Source organism: Hylaeus volcanicus, chromosome 1 (genome assembly GCF_026283585.1).
Source record: "Hylaeus volcanicus isolate JK05 chromosome 1, UHH_iyHylVolc1.0_haploid, whole genome shotgun sequence".
NCBI lineage: Eukaryota > Metazoa > Arthropoda > Insecta > Hymenoptera > Colletidae > Hylaeus > Hylaeus volcanicus.
In genome coordinates this window covers 33201786-33218308 of record NC_071976.1, presented here as the reverse complement: position 1 = coordinate 33218308, position 16523 = coordinate 33201786, and the positions used below count along the sequence as shown (strand labels likewise).

The 16523-nt window shown below is 34.7% G+C and overlaps 2 protein-coding genes across 5 annotated transcripts in view; both read right to left on the bottom strand.

The window, feature by feature from the left end:
- LOC128881685 (beta-3 adrenergic receptor-like) overlaps positions 1 to 2035 on the bottom strand; it is a 111730-nt gene extending 109695 nt beyond the window's left edge. Inside the window, exons 1-2 of one of the 4 annotated variants that reach the window (XR_008458155.1) lie at positions 1386 to 2030; positions 882 to 1122 (exon numbers count right to left, since the gene is read on the bottom strand). The gene's annotated coding sequence lies outside the window, so the exon portion shown is untranslated. Of the gene's footprint in view, positions 1 to 881 lie in introns of all 4 variants that reach the window. The other 3 variants (XR_008458154.1, XR_008458153.1, XM_054132964.1) reach the window with 3 other exon arrangements.
- Positions 2036 to 10846: 8811 nt separating this feature from the next.
- On the bottom strand, positions 10847 to 13783 carry LOC128874585 (flap endonuclease GEN). The gene is made up of 6 exons (XM_054119478.1): positions 13550 to 13783; positions 13197 to 13473; positions 12838 to 13124; positions 12602 to 12763; positions 12366 to 12531; positions 10847 to 12293 (listed from the first exon to the last, which is right to left on the bottom strand). Exons 1-6 carry the CDS (start codon positions 13705 to 13707, stop codon positions 11172 to 11174), a joined length of 2172 nt encoding a protein of 723 aa, XP_053975453.1. The 5' UTR covers positions 13708 to 13783; the 3' UTR covers positions 10847 to 11171.
- Positions 13784 to 16523: the final 2740 nt, after the last annotated feature.

The following is a 16523-nucleotide window of genomic DNA, read 5'->3' as shown; positions in this document are numbered from 1 at the left end:
TTATACATTACACATTTACAACATTGATACTTCGAAACATATTTTTTCATTTTTATCTTCGCCCTAACGATACAAATTTGCGATGTCCAGCTTCAGAACGTGTTAACGTCAATTCGTGCTCATCAGGTTATCAATTGTTAGTTGTTTTTTCGACATTTTTAATCTAAACTTTCTTGAAATATTAAATTTAATCATAAAGTTTATATTCCAAAAAAGGTTACTCTTTGTACCTAACATCCATTCCTGTTTTTTAAATTATTATTATTTACTTTTATTTTTCTCTACCTAACATTCGAAAGGAAACATTTCATTTCGTTCGATGCGTCGAAGGATCAAGCGCGAATCTATCTTTGAGAAGTGGTATCGTATCGCGGTTGAACTAGCGCGCTTGAACGACAATTTCTTAACATTTTCGGAATTTTTAGGTTTCGGGAATGTCCCATTCGAGAGTGACTCCGACATACCAGACATATCGCATAGAGCAGTCCGGAAGCAATGTAACGAATTCCCAAGGTGCACGAGGCAAAACGAACGGTAGAAGTGCTTCGAATAAAATGTATCACCTTCGAATGCAGAGATTAAAATGTATCGATCGCAGATTTACACAGGTTCTCGGCTCACACGTTCGCGAGCTTTACTGCGAGCTCCTGACAACGGTACTGGTATAATGATCCATCACGGACGGACTTTTCCTCGAAGTGCCAACAACCGTGAAACGAAAAAGGGATGTTCCGTGCACGAATCGCCGCATATAATTGCGATGTTCTTGAAAACTCGTTTCCCTTGAAATAGAACACGAGCGTTCGTGCGTGAAAAGAAGGAAGTGACGCTCCCTTTGATCGTAGTCGCGAATTTCTTCGTCCATCCGCACATGTACGTACCTAATTCGTGTTCCTCTGCACCGGCTCGTTTGCAGTTCTCATCGGTCTCGTAATTCTTCATGCACACACTCAACTATCCAGCGTAGATACTGTTCATTTCGTTTATTTCAATGCTCAACATTCGACACCGATCAACATTCGCGACTACCAAACTTACATTCGCTGTTAATACGAATCGATGGATCTATAGGTATGTTTAATTTCATTCGATTCAACGATATCTCTCTTGACTCTACAATCGCTAGAAAAGTAAATTTTCATACAAGACATCCGTCTCTCGATTTATTCCCAAGCTTTAAGTTCGCGTTTATTTTATTTTAAACGTCGTCTTTCTTTTAAACTTTCGCGAATTTTACGCAACTATCCGCTACTGAATTCGATTTTAATATATTAATTTTAATATATTAATATAAATTTTCATACAAGTCATCCGTCGTTTGATTTATCCTGAAACTTTAAGTTTGCGTTTATTTTATTATAAACATCGTCCTTTTTTAAACTTACACGAATGTTACGTGACTATCTGCTACTGAATTCAATTTTAATACATTGTACTTCAACGTCTCACGGGGTACATCCCGGTGTTGAGTTGATAGTTCGTTCGCCACTATACCGGCGATTCACTTTTTCATTCTTTTTTTTTTTTCATTCCATGACACGAACACTGTACGAAATTTGTTCAGCGCATTTCGGAGAGCATCTTTTTCCCGGTTCGCGTTTGGAACGCAGAGAGATCGTCACGTTTAATCGTCGCTAGGAACCAGACAACCCCCGAGCGTGCGAAAGCGGGTAGGTTGGAGCCGTGTTTTCGGCACGGCGATCGCGCGCGTACTGAAAATCCCAGTAACCACCCCCCATCGACCCTCTCTCCCTAACCGCCCCGTTCTAATACAGACAACACTGTGGCTGCACACACGCTATCCTACAGGGATCTAAGTTACGCGCGTAGAATGCATCCGTTCGCACGTTCGCACCGGTGGAACCTGAACTTCCACGAAATTGTCGTCTTATCAGAGACGCGACAACTCTTCGTTTCGCAATGGCAGCGGTTAAATTCGCGATTGTTAGCCACCGCGGAAGATTTTCGTTCGCGCGGGAAACACTTTTCGATTAAGGAAAATACTCGACGCATTTTCCAGAGATACCTAATTGTTTTTTAACATACGTCTATTAAAGCCTCTGAGTTATGCGCAAACAGTTGTAACGATGATTAACAAAAGGATCTTCAACTCATTCACTGGCAACGAGATGTCTCGTAATTCAAATTCATTGTAATTACTTGTGGCTACGATGAGCTAGCGCCACATCGTCTTCCTTGTGTTTAGATTTTGTAAGTGGTGTGTCTGGACGAACGAACCGAGGTGCGTGCTGCGCGACTGCGATGAGTGACTGTTTAGATTATAATGTTCGAATGTCGCGAGAATGTTTCTTCGGTTGGTTCGAATGTTACTAAGAGTGAACGCATTTGTTTAAACAGAGTGAAAGAGGTGCGTGAATCGAAGCGAGAAAGGTTTTCGTGGCTTGGGAGAACGAATGGCTAGTTCGTAAGTTAGTTCGGTAGAGGATCTCGACAAGGGCAGACCGCGGGATACGCGTCTGCCGAAGTAAAGTTCCCATCTTTTGTTATTAACCGAGTCGCAATTAATCCGCCACCTTACCCACGTACTCAACGGATAAGTTTATAGCGAAAGGAGACCGTAAATTTTCTTTTTAGAACTACAAATTTAACACATTTACGTCACTTCGAATGCTATTCCTGGGTATACTATTATACATATTTACAACATTGATATTTGAAAACATTTTTAGTTTAATTTTTACCTTCGCTCTAACGATACAAATTCGCGACGTCCAGCTTCAGAATTTTATCATTTCCGTCAGTACTGTTTGACGTGTCACATCTCTCAAATCATCTCACATCAAAGTGTAACTGTACACAGAACTTTAATATTGGAAAAAGAAGTTGTAAGAACTCATTTTTATTGGATACTGTCGGAAGACAAATAATTGACGGTAAATTGCCTTGGAATAAAAAAGTTTTGGGAATGCTTTTTTATAACCCGCGGAAGATGAAATTGCTTCTTCAGCTCCTCGCTAACATCTTCAACTTTCGTAGGGTATGAACGATTACAAGGATATCGATAAAGCTATACCTAAATGATGGAGCAACAAAATTTATTTTGTTGATATTTATGTTATTTAGTACACGACATACCGATTTATGCTTTTTAAATAATAAAATTTCGATTGATATCGAAAACTCATGAATCGCATTCCTAATAATGATTCGCCCCGATAAGCATTATTGGGTATTCCGAGCAAACGTATTTTGTTATTAAAAAATAAAGTCTTAAAACCCCTTTCCGAAAACTTATTATAAACTGTGTACTGTATCGCTGATACAGCCCGCATTGACATTTTGCAAATTCCCTCCGTTTTGTTAATTTCTTTAACATGAATACATTCATTTCTCAATTGTTGTGCCACGCTCTAGGAACTTTTTCAAATTAAACGAAACAAAGGTGCATTCTCTCGACGCTAGAGAATGAATATCATACAGCTGGGACGCATTTGTATAATATGAAAGAAAGGAAATAAAAACGACTCGGGGTTGGCTAATACGTTCAGTTCTTATTACTAGATTCAGTAACAAATATAATTTAACGGTAATACACAAAATGTGACTATAAATCGATAAAAACAATATTATCGCTCGTGTCAGTTTCGTCTAAATGGTTAGCGATAGATCAATCATCAAATTTTATATCGAAGGTGGTGAGGTGAATAAAATATATGAAAAAGTTTATGTACGACTGTGTGTTAATCGTATACAAGAATGTAGGTAGATGTTTTATATTTATGCGATGTATGAATTGTGGAATGTATTGGAAGGGAGAATCGGATAGAATTTAGCGGGTAAGTGTATGGTTATTGATTGTATTATGAATAAGTATAGAGGGACGAATGAATGAACGCGTTTGTAATAAATTATGTTCAATAAAGGAGAAATACTTTGAGGAAGAATTTCGATATTTCACAGAAATTTACGGCATTACTATGCAGTGATACTCGCAATGATCAAAGTTACCGATCCAATCTGTAATAGCTCTGTATTTTATGTCTCCACTATTACTCTTCGACCTTACTTGTTGCTTAGCGACCATCTGTTCGTTCTACTACTATTCAATGAAATGAGTCTCCCGTGCAATAATCGAGATTGCAGTAATCGAGGTTTTACTCTATATACTGATTAAACGTCAGTATCTTCAAGTACAAATAGGGATGTCTACCTAGACGAAGTGTCTTGTAAACAAAATTAGTCGACACTATTCACATTCCCCTTTCGCGTGGCATTATATTCTCCACAACCTGTGAATCGTATTTCCAGCTCCAAGCAAATGAGAAGCACTGATAGCAAGCGAGCAGTTTCAGGAAGTGGCAAGGATGCCTCCGCGGCAGCTAACGAGCCAGAAATCGTGACAGCTAATGAGGCAATGAGAGAATCTCATGTAAGACTGTTACTGCCTATGTTAAATTAAAACTCTTTTGAACCTTAGGTACTTCGCGCGTGCTATGTCGTCCGCGGTCGAATCAAAATCAAATAATTCCCCTTCAATGGGATCGATGAATTAGCCCCACCCGTTTAGCTTTCTTTATCATTTCGTCTATTATCTCTTCGAGATTCTCTCGTCCAAACACGGACATAGATTACTTTCCGAAGTGATAAAAGTGATTCGCAATATTGATTCTGTAGTATCGCGCTCTCTGTACTCAAGAATAAGGAATCAAACGAGAACACTAATCATAGGGTGCAGGATCGGTCGTGTAGAAAAACGGTCGACTATGGATTCGAGGATCGTGGGTTCGAATCTCCGTGCATTATTTTTCGTTTAGGCTGCCACGGTTCTCGTTTGAAGAAGCAGCTTTTTTAAATTAAATAACAAATTTAGTCTAATATTTAGTGCACGATCCTTGCCAAAGAAAGAGATGCATTAGAATATTTAATAGTGGTCATTGTTGATATTTCACGTTGTAGAAATTCGTGATGTAGAACTCGTTAAACGTTGTTTACTGTATTACAAAAATGCAGAAGCATATTAACGATGGGCTTAATCCTCGGCACAATAAACTTTGTTACTCTTCCGCAAAGTATGCCGGGGATATGAATTTTACCAGGACGTGTACTTGCATAAGTATAATATTGAAATTTCTAATTGAACGTCTTCGATATTATCGAACAGGAAGTATATTAGTAATTCAGCCCGTCGCTTCATTTGAATCAGCGCCAGCAATACCTTAGCGTACATGTATATTTCATGGATATTCCATCTGCGATATTCCCATCGTCGTGAAGCACGCTGGGAGACTTTATTTTCAAGAAATCCTACACGCCCACCAAATTATCGAAAAATGAACGAGACTTTCTCGAATGTTTTCGGATACTTGGAAAATGGCTTGCGTTTCATTAAACTTCCAAGATGCTTTAATGGATCCAGGGAACATTTTACGAATTCCTTTTCCTTTACTTTAGGAAGTGCTATGGTCGCGACCGAAACAATTCTCCACGAAGTTAGACTATGGGAATGCGAACCAATGAACCATTCCATCGGATCAATCCGTGAGAGAGGTGTCGTTCGTTTAAATTCTGTTCAATTTCTTTCTAATGCTTGCGGTTCTTTGATTTCAGCCAATTTAATGAGAATATTATGGAGAGCCGGAAGGAGTTCGCTTGGATGAAATTGAAATCTAGTTTTCTTAATTATTATTGTTAATTTTATTATTTTTTAAAAATTGTTATTAAAAAAGAGTCGTTCCAAAGGTTTCGTTCGTTTTATTAGTAAGTAATACAGACACAATATTTTACGTTTTCTATTTTGCTCTGTTACTTTCCTTCATCTCTTTAGAAGCACCATAATCCCATCTTTCCAAAACTTGTGCGATTTGTTAGTAAAAGATCGTGGGTTTGAATCTCCGTGCCTTGCCTTATTAATCGTAGAGACATCTGCGATATTCGTGACAATTTTATGTTGGCCCAAACGTATAGTACGAAACATTGGCCAATGTACAATCGATCAGCAATATCCACCATATCCCCCTATGCAATTTTATTTTCCGAAAAATGAGTTTTACCAGCAATCTGCCGCAACGTGCATCTATGTTAATCCATGTTTCATTATTTCTCGGAAAATGGAAAACCGTGAGGATCGCTTTAAACTCCGCGGGATACGCGTTCATAATGAAAATTCAAGGACCAAGCGGAGTGAGTTTCCTGCGTCCTGTACACCACGTGTAAGAGTATAAGTAAAATTTGGAGGTTCTACTTTTTTAATTGAAAATATCCGCGGCGAATCGAAACTTTTGAAGGGGTCTCAATTGCAAAAAATGGAAAATTTTTGTATACTTGAAATACGTTGCAATTTAGTTGAACATTTTCGTTTGCAAGCAACTACTGAATGGACACCATTTAATGGATGTACAATGTATTACATATATACAGATCTTGTTCATTACGCATAAAAATCAATGCGTACTTATTGTCAATGAGATACGTTAGAAATATAAATTTGTAATTGTTATACATCCAAATTAGCAATGACAATATAGGTGATATGCCGACGAATTTAACGTTCCTTTGCATTTTAATCGTTAGTTTTAATTTTATTTTATTCTGCTTATTTATATTCAATAAATACTAACGTACCGACATATGTACCAATGAAAGTTCTAGAACAAGAAAAAGAGATATTAATTTCTGTTTTATTTTGGAACATCAAATATCATTTGTCACCTCCTATGTAAGTAATTTAAGCATCGAAACATTTATTGAAGTGCATGTAACAAACAATTATTAAAATTAAAAAATGAAATAAAAAACTTGAACTTCAGTCACATTTACTTATTATTGTAGTCAAATGAACTAATGTTAATTAATCATCAATTCCTTAAGACAATCATATGAATTTTATTAATTCACTAAAAACGTCGATTCATTGAATTAATAAAATTTTCGTGATTGCCCTGAAGAACCAACAAGTATAATTTCTCTGAAAGGATTTTTTCTCACGTTTACTGGCTTTCGTAGATAACATCGCAAGTGCTCCTTTAATTTTCACCCCAAACTAATTCCGTAGATGCTTCGCACATCTTGCGTAAATGAAAAACCACAGTGTGGGACACTTCGCAGTCGTTCTTTAAAATGCCGAGAACGTTTCCAGAAAAACTTCGAATAAAATATTAAAGCTAAGCAAAAAGTAAGACAGTACTTAATCCATCTAACCTCAGAGAGTTACATTCGAATACATTCCATAACATTTGTGATTTATTGAAAAATAATATCCCTGATGCCATTTTGAAAATCCCTTTATTTACACTTCGTTTGAAAGAGATAATGAACCATGTTATCGTTCAATTATGCGCATCGTAAACACGTCAATTATCGTCGTAGCGCTCGCTTTCAAGAACAGGTTCTGCATAATTTACTGTATAATTTTTCGAATCCGTGTTTCGCAAAATTTGCATAAATCTTCATACTTGCAATCAAGGACGACTCGAGAGTTTATGGTGCTCTAGACATGCATTAATCATGTCTCTCATCACAAATCTGCTTACAGTCTGTGTCAAACATTATTATTAGACTGCGAGTATTCGTGCACTCTAAAATATGCAAGAATAATTGTTTCTTCATTATTTACGTATTGCGATTATTATGTAAAGTACATTTTCTTTTTATTATATGGACTGTAGCCAATTGATGACGTTTATCAGAGAATATTAACACGGGGAAACGTGTACTTATAATATTACAGTCATGATATCCAATTTTCTTTTAACATCTAAACAATTTTATCTTAACACTAATTATGGCGACAACGAAAATTCAAATACAAATAGCAAAGGTCTGTATGTAACCCGATTTATTTTGTGAGAAACAATTTTTCATTAAAATTACGTTTTCACAAAATTTTCGAGTTCGGCCATTCCAAGGCTATAGTATACCGCACCGTTGAATTCGTTTCGACATAAGCAACGACTCTATAACGTTCGTAACATACGGTGCCATTGTAAAAAAGTCAAGGTGACCTTTACATTTTTATGTAAAAACCATTTCATTAGATTTAAAAATACGTAGCTTACCAAGATTTGTTTCAAACATTTTTTAATAAATGATGGCATAACTTAAAGAGTAGAGCCTGTATATCAGCGGTTTGAGAAAACCGAGAGACGTGCAAGATTCGGGATCCCACTTTGCGCTATGGAATTCTTGTAAGGAGCAGATCCTGCTTAAAATTCGGGCCTTGCCTCATTCGTGAGTATTTGGAATTGTTCCGTTTCGCATCGTGGAGTTCCAGCATCTTTCGGGATCCCGATCAGTTTGAATCGAAAGCACCCCGTACGGCATCGGCTGAGTCGTGGCCCAACCATAGAGATTGTTCACGTCAAAGTACACGGGGTACGTCGAGGACTCGAATGGCTCGAGGGATGTATTCATTACCGACTCGCGCGTACCTGTGCGAGCATCTGCTGAAGCCAACGTGTATTCGACTCGCCACAAACATCACCGTAGGCATCGACTGATAGCTCGAATGTGACGTTAGCGTGCTTTAGCATTTCCATGTGTAGCCAAGAAGAGTACAGTAGACGCGGAATGTGCATCATCATTCTCGGCAATCAATCATCGAGAAAACTTTTGAATACGTAGGTCAATAAAAACATCGAACTTTAGATACGGATCACTGTAGGCTTCTAACGTACCGCCACAGTCATTGGCAACTATTATACAATTAATCAAACGTAAATGGACAGAAAAGACAATTTTGGCAACTCCGCTCCATCAGTTCTAGAAGAGTATCGAACGGTAATATTCTTACGATCAATAGTAAGATTTTCAACCAATGTGAGAAAAGATTTGTATTTAAAACGATCAACTGATAGGATAGTACCGAAAGGCATTCGCCACCTTCAACCGAATGTTCAATATATTGTTTCACGAGTCAATAAACATGAGATAATCATTTTGATGCGTTGCCATAGTCTTACCTATGCTTCGTGCCTGTTACAGCGGCGAAGGAATGTAAATACCCTAAGTGGTTTGTTAATTAAAAATTAAAAATTAAAATTAAAGGAAATTTCGTATACCGGGGTTTATGAGGCTGCTGATTAATAATCCGATATCGAAATTCAAAAAATTAAAAGTGACGGAAAAGTTATTAGATAAATTTGCACAAAATACGAGATCCTGCTCCGTTTAAAAACTTCGTGTTTGTAGTAAAGAAGTATGCGCCTCGATTTAAAAATTACGATATTTACAGAAATTTTACTGATCGCGTGCATTGATTTTGACAGAAGTTACAGTGAGAAGATTTTGTTTTCTCAAGCGGATAGAGTGGTAATTTTTGTGCGACGGATTCTCAGTCCGGACGGCGCAGTCTTTCCCTTCTAATTTATTTTGAATAGCGATACTTGTTGGTAGAAATTCTAAATAACATCATGTATTTTTGTTCTTTTGGTCGTGATCAAAATTTGTTTTCATTCTTCGTGGAACGCGTTCGCTTATAGAAGAAGAATGTGCGTCGTTGCAGGACAAATTGTGAAAGACCACTGCTATTGCGTACGAGTCGGTGCAGTTTAAGTTACAGCCAAAGCGTGCGGCGCCTTTAAAGCTACCTGCGAAGTGAGAATGATCGCGTACCCTTTATGTCGTTCTCGATGAACGGTTTGCCACATTCGTGAGATTCGTTACGTGGCGAATGTGGACAATTGTCCGTATAAATAAAGATAATGGAAACGCTTAAACCACAGGATAGCAAAGTAAGTGAACAAAATTGGTTTTCATTTAGAAGGGACAGTGGTTCGAATAATGCAATAAAAAAATCAATTTTTTGATTGGCTAATACCTTGAACCCTTTGACCGCGGGACGATTTTTGGCTGGAAACTCTGAGAGGCGTAGATGCGTGAGTGTAAAATAAAATATATCAGCTCGTAGGGTATTGTCACGTCCCGATTTCCAGATTTGGAAATACACTTTAATATACTTTTTCATTTTTTAATAGATTGTTGCGTAGAGTTTAATCGATCAACAAGTTACAATATATGTGATGTACGAATGAATCGGACGAAAGAATAGAATGGATGAAAAAGGTGGTAAAAAATAAGAGTAATACAGAAGATTCTGAACAAATAATTAATTAATTAATACATTGTTAAGTACGCGGGTAAACTATGTACCCTGAAAGGAAACGTTATTATAATTGAAAAAAAAAAAAATTAACTAGTCAACTAAGTAATCAAATTCCGTATAGTAATAACGAATATCGTATAGACTTCCATCAACTGAATGCATACATATTCTGCAATTGTAAATGCAAACGAAATGCAAAAGACGTGTAAAAACGTAGATACAAACGTAAATGTACCGCACAATGAGGATTTAAATCTGTCTCATTGTAGGGAAGTTCATTGTGATTTACAACCGTTTGCTGACCATAGTGGAAGGTGTACTATATACCACAATAATTATATTTGTGCTGACCAGCAACGCGAGCGGTTTAACGCAATGTATTTCCCATCACACGCCATGTATCTTTATGCATGGACTGTACTGTCGTCATTGTTCACATTTCAGCCAAATCGGCGTACAGGTTGGCATTTTGCATTTCGAATTATCGATGCATACTTTCAGAGACAACATGGTAATTTATAGAATTGCGGAAGTTCAATGAAACATTGGTTTGCAAAACATGACACTATACCGCTTCGTGACATTGGTAATATAACAGAGTAACTGAATGGAGTATTCTAGTCTATCAACAAATTTATTGTTCTGTTTCTATTACTTTTAGATAACAATTTAGATTTAAATGAAAAAGTCGTACTATTTTTTTATCACGGTAAATGATACAAGTAAACGACTTATAGATAAATGTAGGAATAATATTCGATCGATTATGAATAAATGAACTTTGATTTCTTTTGTGATACATATTTTTATTTCATTTTGTTTATTTTGTATAAGTTATTAATGATACTTGTTTATTACAGCAGTCTACATTTAACACAATTGCACTGTAAAATGATACTTCACACATACAGAATATGAAGTACTAATGTGAAGTATAATACAATTTTTTTAAATGTTTAAAAAGATAAAATATACATTCAACCTTAAACCATATTTTATGTACAAAATAGTATATTTACAAAAGTAATTCATAATATTCTAGTTTTTTAATCGATACTCCTTATATAAAACAGTTTATTTTAATCACATGCATTGTAACAACTTGTGTATGTTACGGATTGGTATCGTTCATAAGATCATCAAACCCAAAACTAAACCTTATACTTTCATTCGTTTCTGCAACCATGTTTTGCAATTCCTTTGTATTATTACACGAGAGTAATCTCTGACTGAGGGGTACATAAGATTCATCTATACTAGCAAATTCATCAACTTGATCGCAACTTACGATACTTTTTCGGGAGTCGTTAAATTTTGTTTCAACATCAATTTCTGTATCGATTATGTTAAAATCTTTAGTAGTTTTCACATTGGAATTGTTTTCATCTGTACAAAGTTCTGTATCTTCTACAATATTAAATTCAAACCTTCTTCTTTCACTACATATATTGTCGATTATTTCTGTCATATTTAAATCTTGATCATCATTATCACTAACAAAATCATCCGGCGAAAGTTCATTAAACATTCTGTCCAACGTATCGTTCAATTTTGAATTTATTTTTTCTGATTGTAACACTTTATCAAACTGAGGTCCACGTTTTACCTTACCAATTTTTTTTTCGTTTTCGACCCGACTATCCGACTTTTTCGATCTCTTTGGTGTGATACTCATTCTTCTAAAAGATTCTTCTAATGGTACCGTCTCAATTTTGGAGATAAACTCATCAATCTTCCTAGTGTTTTCTACATTTCCAGGACATTTTTCAGTCTTTTTCTGTTGCCTTCTTTTAGTTGTACCTCTCGCAGTGCCTTCAGAATTCGAGCCATTTTGTGCTTTTTTTTTTATTGTCCGTTTTTTCGTTTTCGCACTTCTTGCATTTTCAAAGTCTTCAATAATCTTTGGATAACATTTCAATACGGCACTTTGCGGTTCAATACTTGTTAACTCAGATAGAATATCAGGATTATCGACACTGTTTTCATTATTTAATGCAATATATTCTTTCAATTTTTGTATTATATCGTGCTCCGTTTCCCAAATTATTTCGTAACTTGCAACAGATCTAATATTTCGAATTTTTTTTATTGCTTTAGGAATGAACAAATCAGACAGTAATCGAACGTCGGCAGTTATATTAGGAAGATGTAAGAGTTGCCATCTTGTCACTAGAGGAAATATTTTTTCAAATGCATACTGTGGCTCCCAAGATAAGTGTTGTTCCATGAAGTCCTAATATAAACTAATGTATAAACTTGCTAAACATGTTTAAGACTTTTTCTAAAATAGTCTATAAAAACTTACTATTAATTTACTCATCTGTGGTTGCTTCCATTGAAGATCTATTTTATTAGGTACAGGGTCTTTTCTAATGAGAAATTCATCTATCAATTCTTGATTAGGAAAACCTTCTACAAGAAGCGCTTTTTTCCTCAAAGCAATTTCATTTAATATTAAAGCCCTTTCCTCTCTAAACAAAAATATTATGTCAAATATTATACGTGTTATCAATAAATGACACACAGTACACAAAAATTTACCTATAAGAATCATTACACTTTATGACAGTACCACAGTCTATGCAACCTGATTTTACATGTTTCTGGACTTTACCACTATGACCACAAGATGAACATATGTTTGGACATAATAATTCTGCTTCTTTCTGGTCTAAACTATTATCCGTTTTCCAACTTTTTATTCTAAAAAGATAACCTTACTTACTGTGCATCTTTGCAATAAAAATATTTATTAAAACTTATAATATATAACATACCGTTCAAGAATGTCTTCGTCGTTTACAATTTTGAAAAGTTTCATAGCTGCTTCTTTACCAACACCATTCAATCCTTCATCGTAATCACACCCACATAATAATGCTAATGCTATCATTTTATTTCTCCCTATATGTAACACGTTCTTTACTTTATCTATACTATATTCATCAACAGCACCCCCTGTTCCTCCCCGATTTCCTTGTGCACTCATACAAAAGTTTCTATAAACTACGGATGCTCCATATAAAAAACAGTCACTATCTTGACTTATACATCCATCAACAAGCTATATAGGCATTCACCAATGAAAGAATTAAACAGAATTCGGATTGCCCTATACTTATAAATATGTATTTACCCCGTCTTCATTTAAATAAGCACACATTGCTTCAGCCTCTCCATGTCCTTGTACACATGCTAAGCCCATGTATTTAAGCATTTCTTTACATTCTTTAAGAATCCTATTAAATTGTGATCTCCCTCCTCTATGTGCAGTTTTTCTTTCCCGAAATCCAGCGCGGACATTATTTCTCTTTGCTATAGTATTATGTTTTAAATTAGGTGCTTTTCCTTCTAACACAAACACTGGTGATATTCCTTGCAGAAGAAGGAACGACGTACGAAAATATAAATTCCTGTAACAAATAAAAAATGATTCAGCATTGTTGATTCTAAATACAACTGGAATGTAGCTAAAAGAAAGAGACGAACCTAAGATACATTTTTGGCTGAGCTGAATTATCAGTAACTGTTTGACTATCCACAACCCAACAGCTCATGTCGATTGCTATTGTTTTTCCTTGGAGCGTAAACATTGGTTTCCTTTCGCATAAAGGTGACAGTATATTCCAAAGATCTTTCACTCCCATTTTAAACGTTTTAAATGTTTCAAATCGATTTATATAAGCAATCTTTTGCAATAAATATTCTGCAGATGGCGCGTTATGTGTAACTGAAGGATTTTGTAGGAAAAATGTCCGAATGTGTAATGAAGATAGTTCTCACCGTTCCTGTAAGATAGCGCCACCGACACATTTTATGCATTTTATATACATTTATTCAATGAATTCGATAAACTTGATGGAAGTGCCATAATGCTTTCTTTTCCTATCGAATAATTCAAAATTATGTTAATAAACGGAACGTGATTAAGGGATTAAGATAGGTTTTTTATATGAAACAAATTTTCCTGGAGTATATTCCCTTACTATTGTATATATTTGGAAGAAGAAATCGAGAATCGTTAGATTTTATTATCTTATTGGAAATATAATAATGCTTTATATCTGTATACAATAATTTATATGCTGCATGTTTAATTTAGATATGGAGTATAATTTTACTTAAAGACGTGAACGTGCTCTTGAAACCTTGAAAATACCTGTAATCGGAGTAACAGTCTTCTCGTAAAAAATTAAAAGCAAATGTCTACAATCTTTACTAAGTAATTTATTATCTTGATTGCGCGTTAATAATAACAACGTTTTTTAATAATAATAGCAATACTATTTCGTCATTGTGTCATTCAGAACCAAATAAAGTGCAAAGTGTAACACTAATTTAAAGCAACATAATGGAAATTCTCAAAAGGTATTCAAAGAATAATCATGATGTAATAATACGTTTAATATACGTTTCAATTCTGCATCTTATTCGTACAGATAAATTTAGATAGACGTTTAAATATTATATTGGAGAATTTAACATCGTTTTATATTCGCTATACAATTTTCCGCCATTGCAAGCAATCGTTTCTGTGCTCATAAGAGTGGTCTTTAGTTTAGTATCTTTCTGATAATGTGAACGTTTCTTGATAGTAGAATTACAAATCTCCTTAAAAATATGCTGTGATGTCGTCTTTTCAGAAAATTGATAATTATGTCGCATGTAATCATTTTTTTTTAATTTCGTAAAAATTTAATAGAAGTAGTTATCAATTAATTGACTTACAATAAGAACCTTTTACGAAGAAAACGTTCTCAAGGACCGTTTGAACACCGAGACTGCTAGACAGTTCTTACTGTATGATAACGCAATATACTCACTTCGGACACAAGAAAAAAATAAAGGTTTAAATTAAAAATAAATTTAAAAAAAAGCAACAAAGAATATCTATAAATTCTATCTTATTTTACCTAAGTATCAAAATAAACGAATTATATAACATAAAAGAAATAATCTTGTATGTATAATAGATACAATAATTCGGAAATAATATACGTATCGATACCTAATCAAACGAGTAGTTCCACCATTACGTTTTCAATTTGTGTGCATTTTAGACTGAGAAATTGTATATGAATCAATTATAATAAATGTTGTTCATTGTATCATTATCAATATCCATTTACACTTTGATACTTCCAGTATCATACTATAGCATAATTTGTGGCGTTCATTGAAACACTGTATACGTAGAGTATGAACAAAAATCCCACGAAAGGAATTTGAAGTATCACGAAAGGTACATATTAATATATCTCAAAATTTTGAAAGAAATTTTACAATAAATTTCGAGATATCCATATGTACTCGGAAAATGTAAATTTTACAATTATTAATTGTCTCTGTACATCCATTTGATTTGCACGTGGAGTCACGGACACTAATGTAGTACTACTCACACTGATACTTTTATACTGACTTTGATAAGAGTTCCCGTAATACGTGATAACATAAGTTGTTAGTTCTTCTGATATGCGATATTAATACAGTGTGTAATACGTATATAAAGAAGGTAAATCAATTTAGTGGTACATTTGCAGTAGTTGACGCATCGAGATACGACAAGATAACAGTTGACGCAATGAAAGGTAAACTTTTTCCTGTCATTTGTGATTGTAGTTCTTGCTTTGTAGAATTAAAAAGTAATTTATACAGGTGACTTATGACAGATTTATTAGGAATACACACTGTAAACCGATTATAACACAGGATTCTTTTACCCTTAATTAATATTTAACGCAAATGACCAATTCAAACTAAGAAATTTGACCACATTCTACAAAATAGAAATATCTATAACGTTCAAGAAATAAGTGTCAAATCTATCAGTAAAATTTATTGCCCTATAGACAGTCATGAAATCACGAAATATTATTTGTCCACCAGTTTTATTCTTTTCTCAAAAAGTACAGTTATTCGACAGTATTTCTCGGCTTCGGTTTGAAATTTCAGTTTACTAGAAGAACTGTCTTCGGAAAAACGTTTATATCTTTATTTTTTAAGCTCGAACATTACAAAACTAATTGTAAGTTTTACAACATACTCACACGTACGAGTACATTATACATACTATCGAACAGAATTTTTCTTCTCCCAGAAGTACATTAATATATTGTGTAAAAGAGAAAACCTAATTCTGTATTCATTTGTTCGTGATTCATTCTCAAGGAAGACTTTATTTTGAGGATTGCAAACTGCCCAATCTCCTTAATGAAAGTACATATATTTGTAACGTTTTAAACATAAGCATTAAATCTATCGTAAAATTTATTACTCCATACGCAGATACAATATGTTAAGTATTTTTAGTACAACGCAGGTAGTCCGAAAATTGCGTTATTCGTATATAGTTAACGAGACTTATTTTAACATTTTCAGCCATATTTGCAGTAACGATTCTCACGGTTTTCGTGACCATCGTTCATACAAGTGAAGCTGTAACATGTCCACCAGAGAATGA

What these genes read in the sequence shown, in the direction of transcription:
- LOC128874585 (XM_054119478.1), bottom strand. Translation starts at nt 13,707, where the DNA reads ATGGGAGTGAAAGATCTTTGGAATATACTGTCACCTTTATGCGAAAGG. An exon ending in GACGAAGACATTCTTGAACG is followed by an intron (nt 12,764 to 12,837) that starts GTATGTTATATA and finishes TTATCTTTTTAG; the next exon opens with AATAAAAAGTTGGAAAACGG. An exon ending in AAGTGTAATGATTCTTATAG is followed by an intron (nt 12,532 to 12,601) that starts GTAAATTTTTGT and finishes ATTTTTGTTTAG; the next exon opens with AGAGGAAAGGGCTTTAATAT.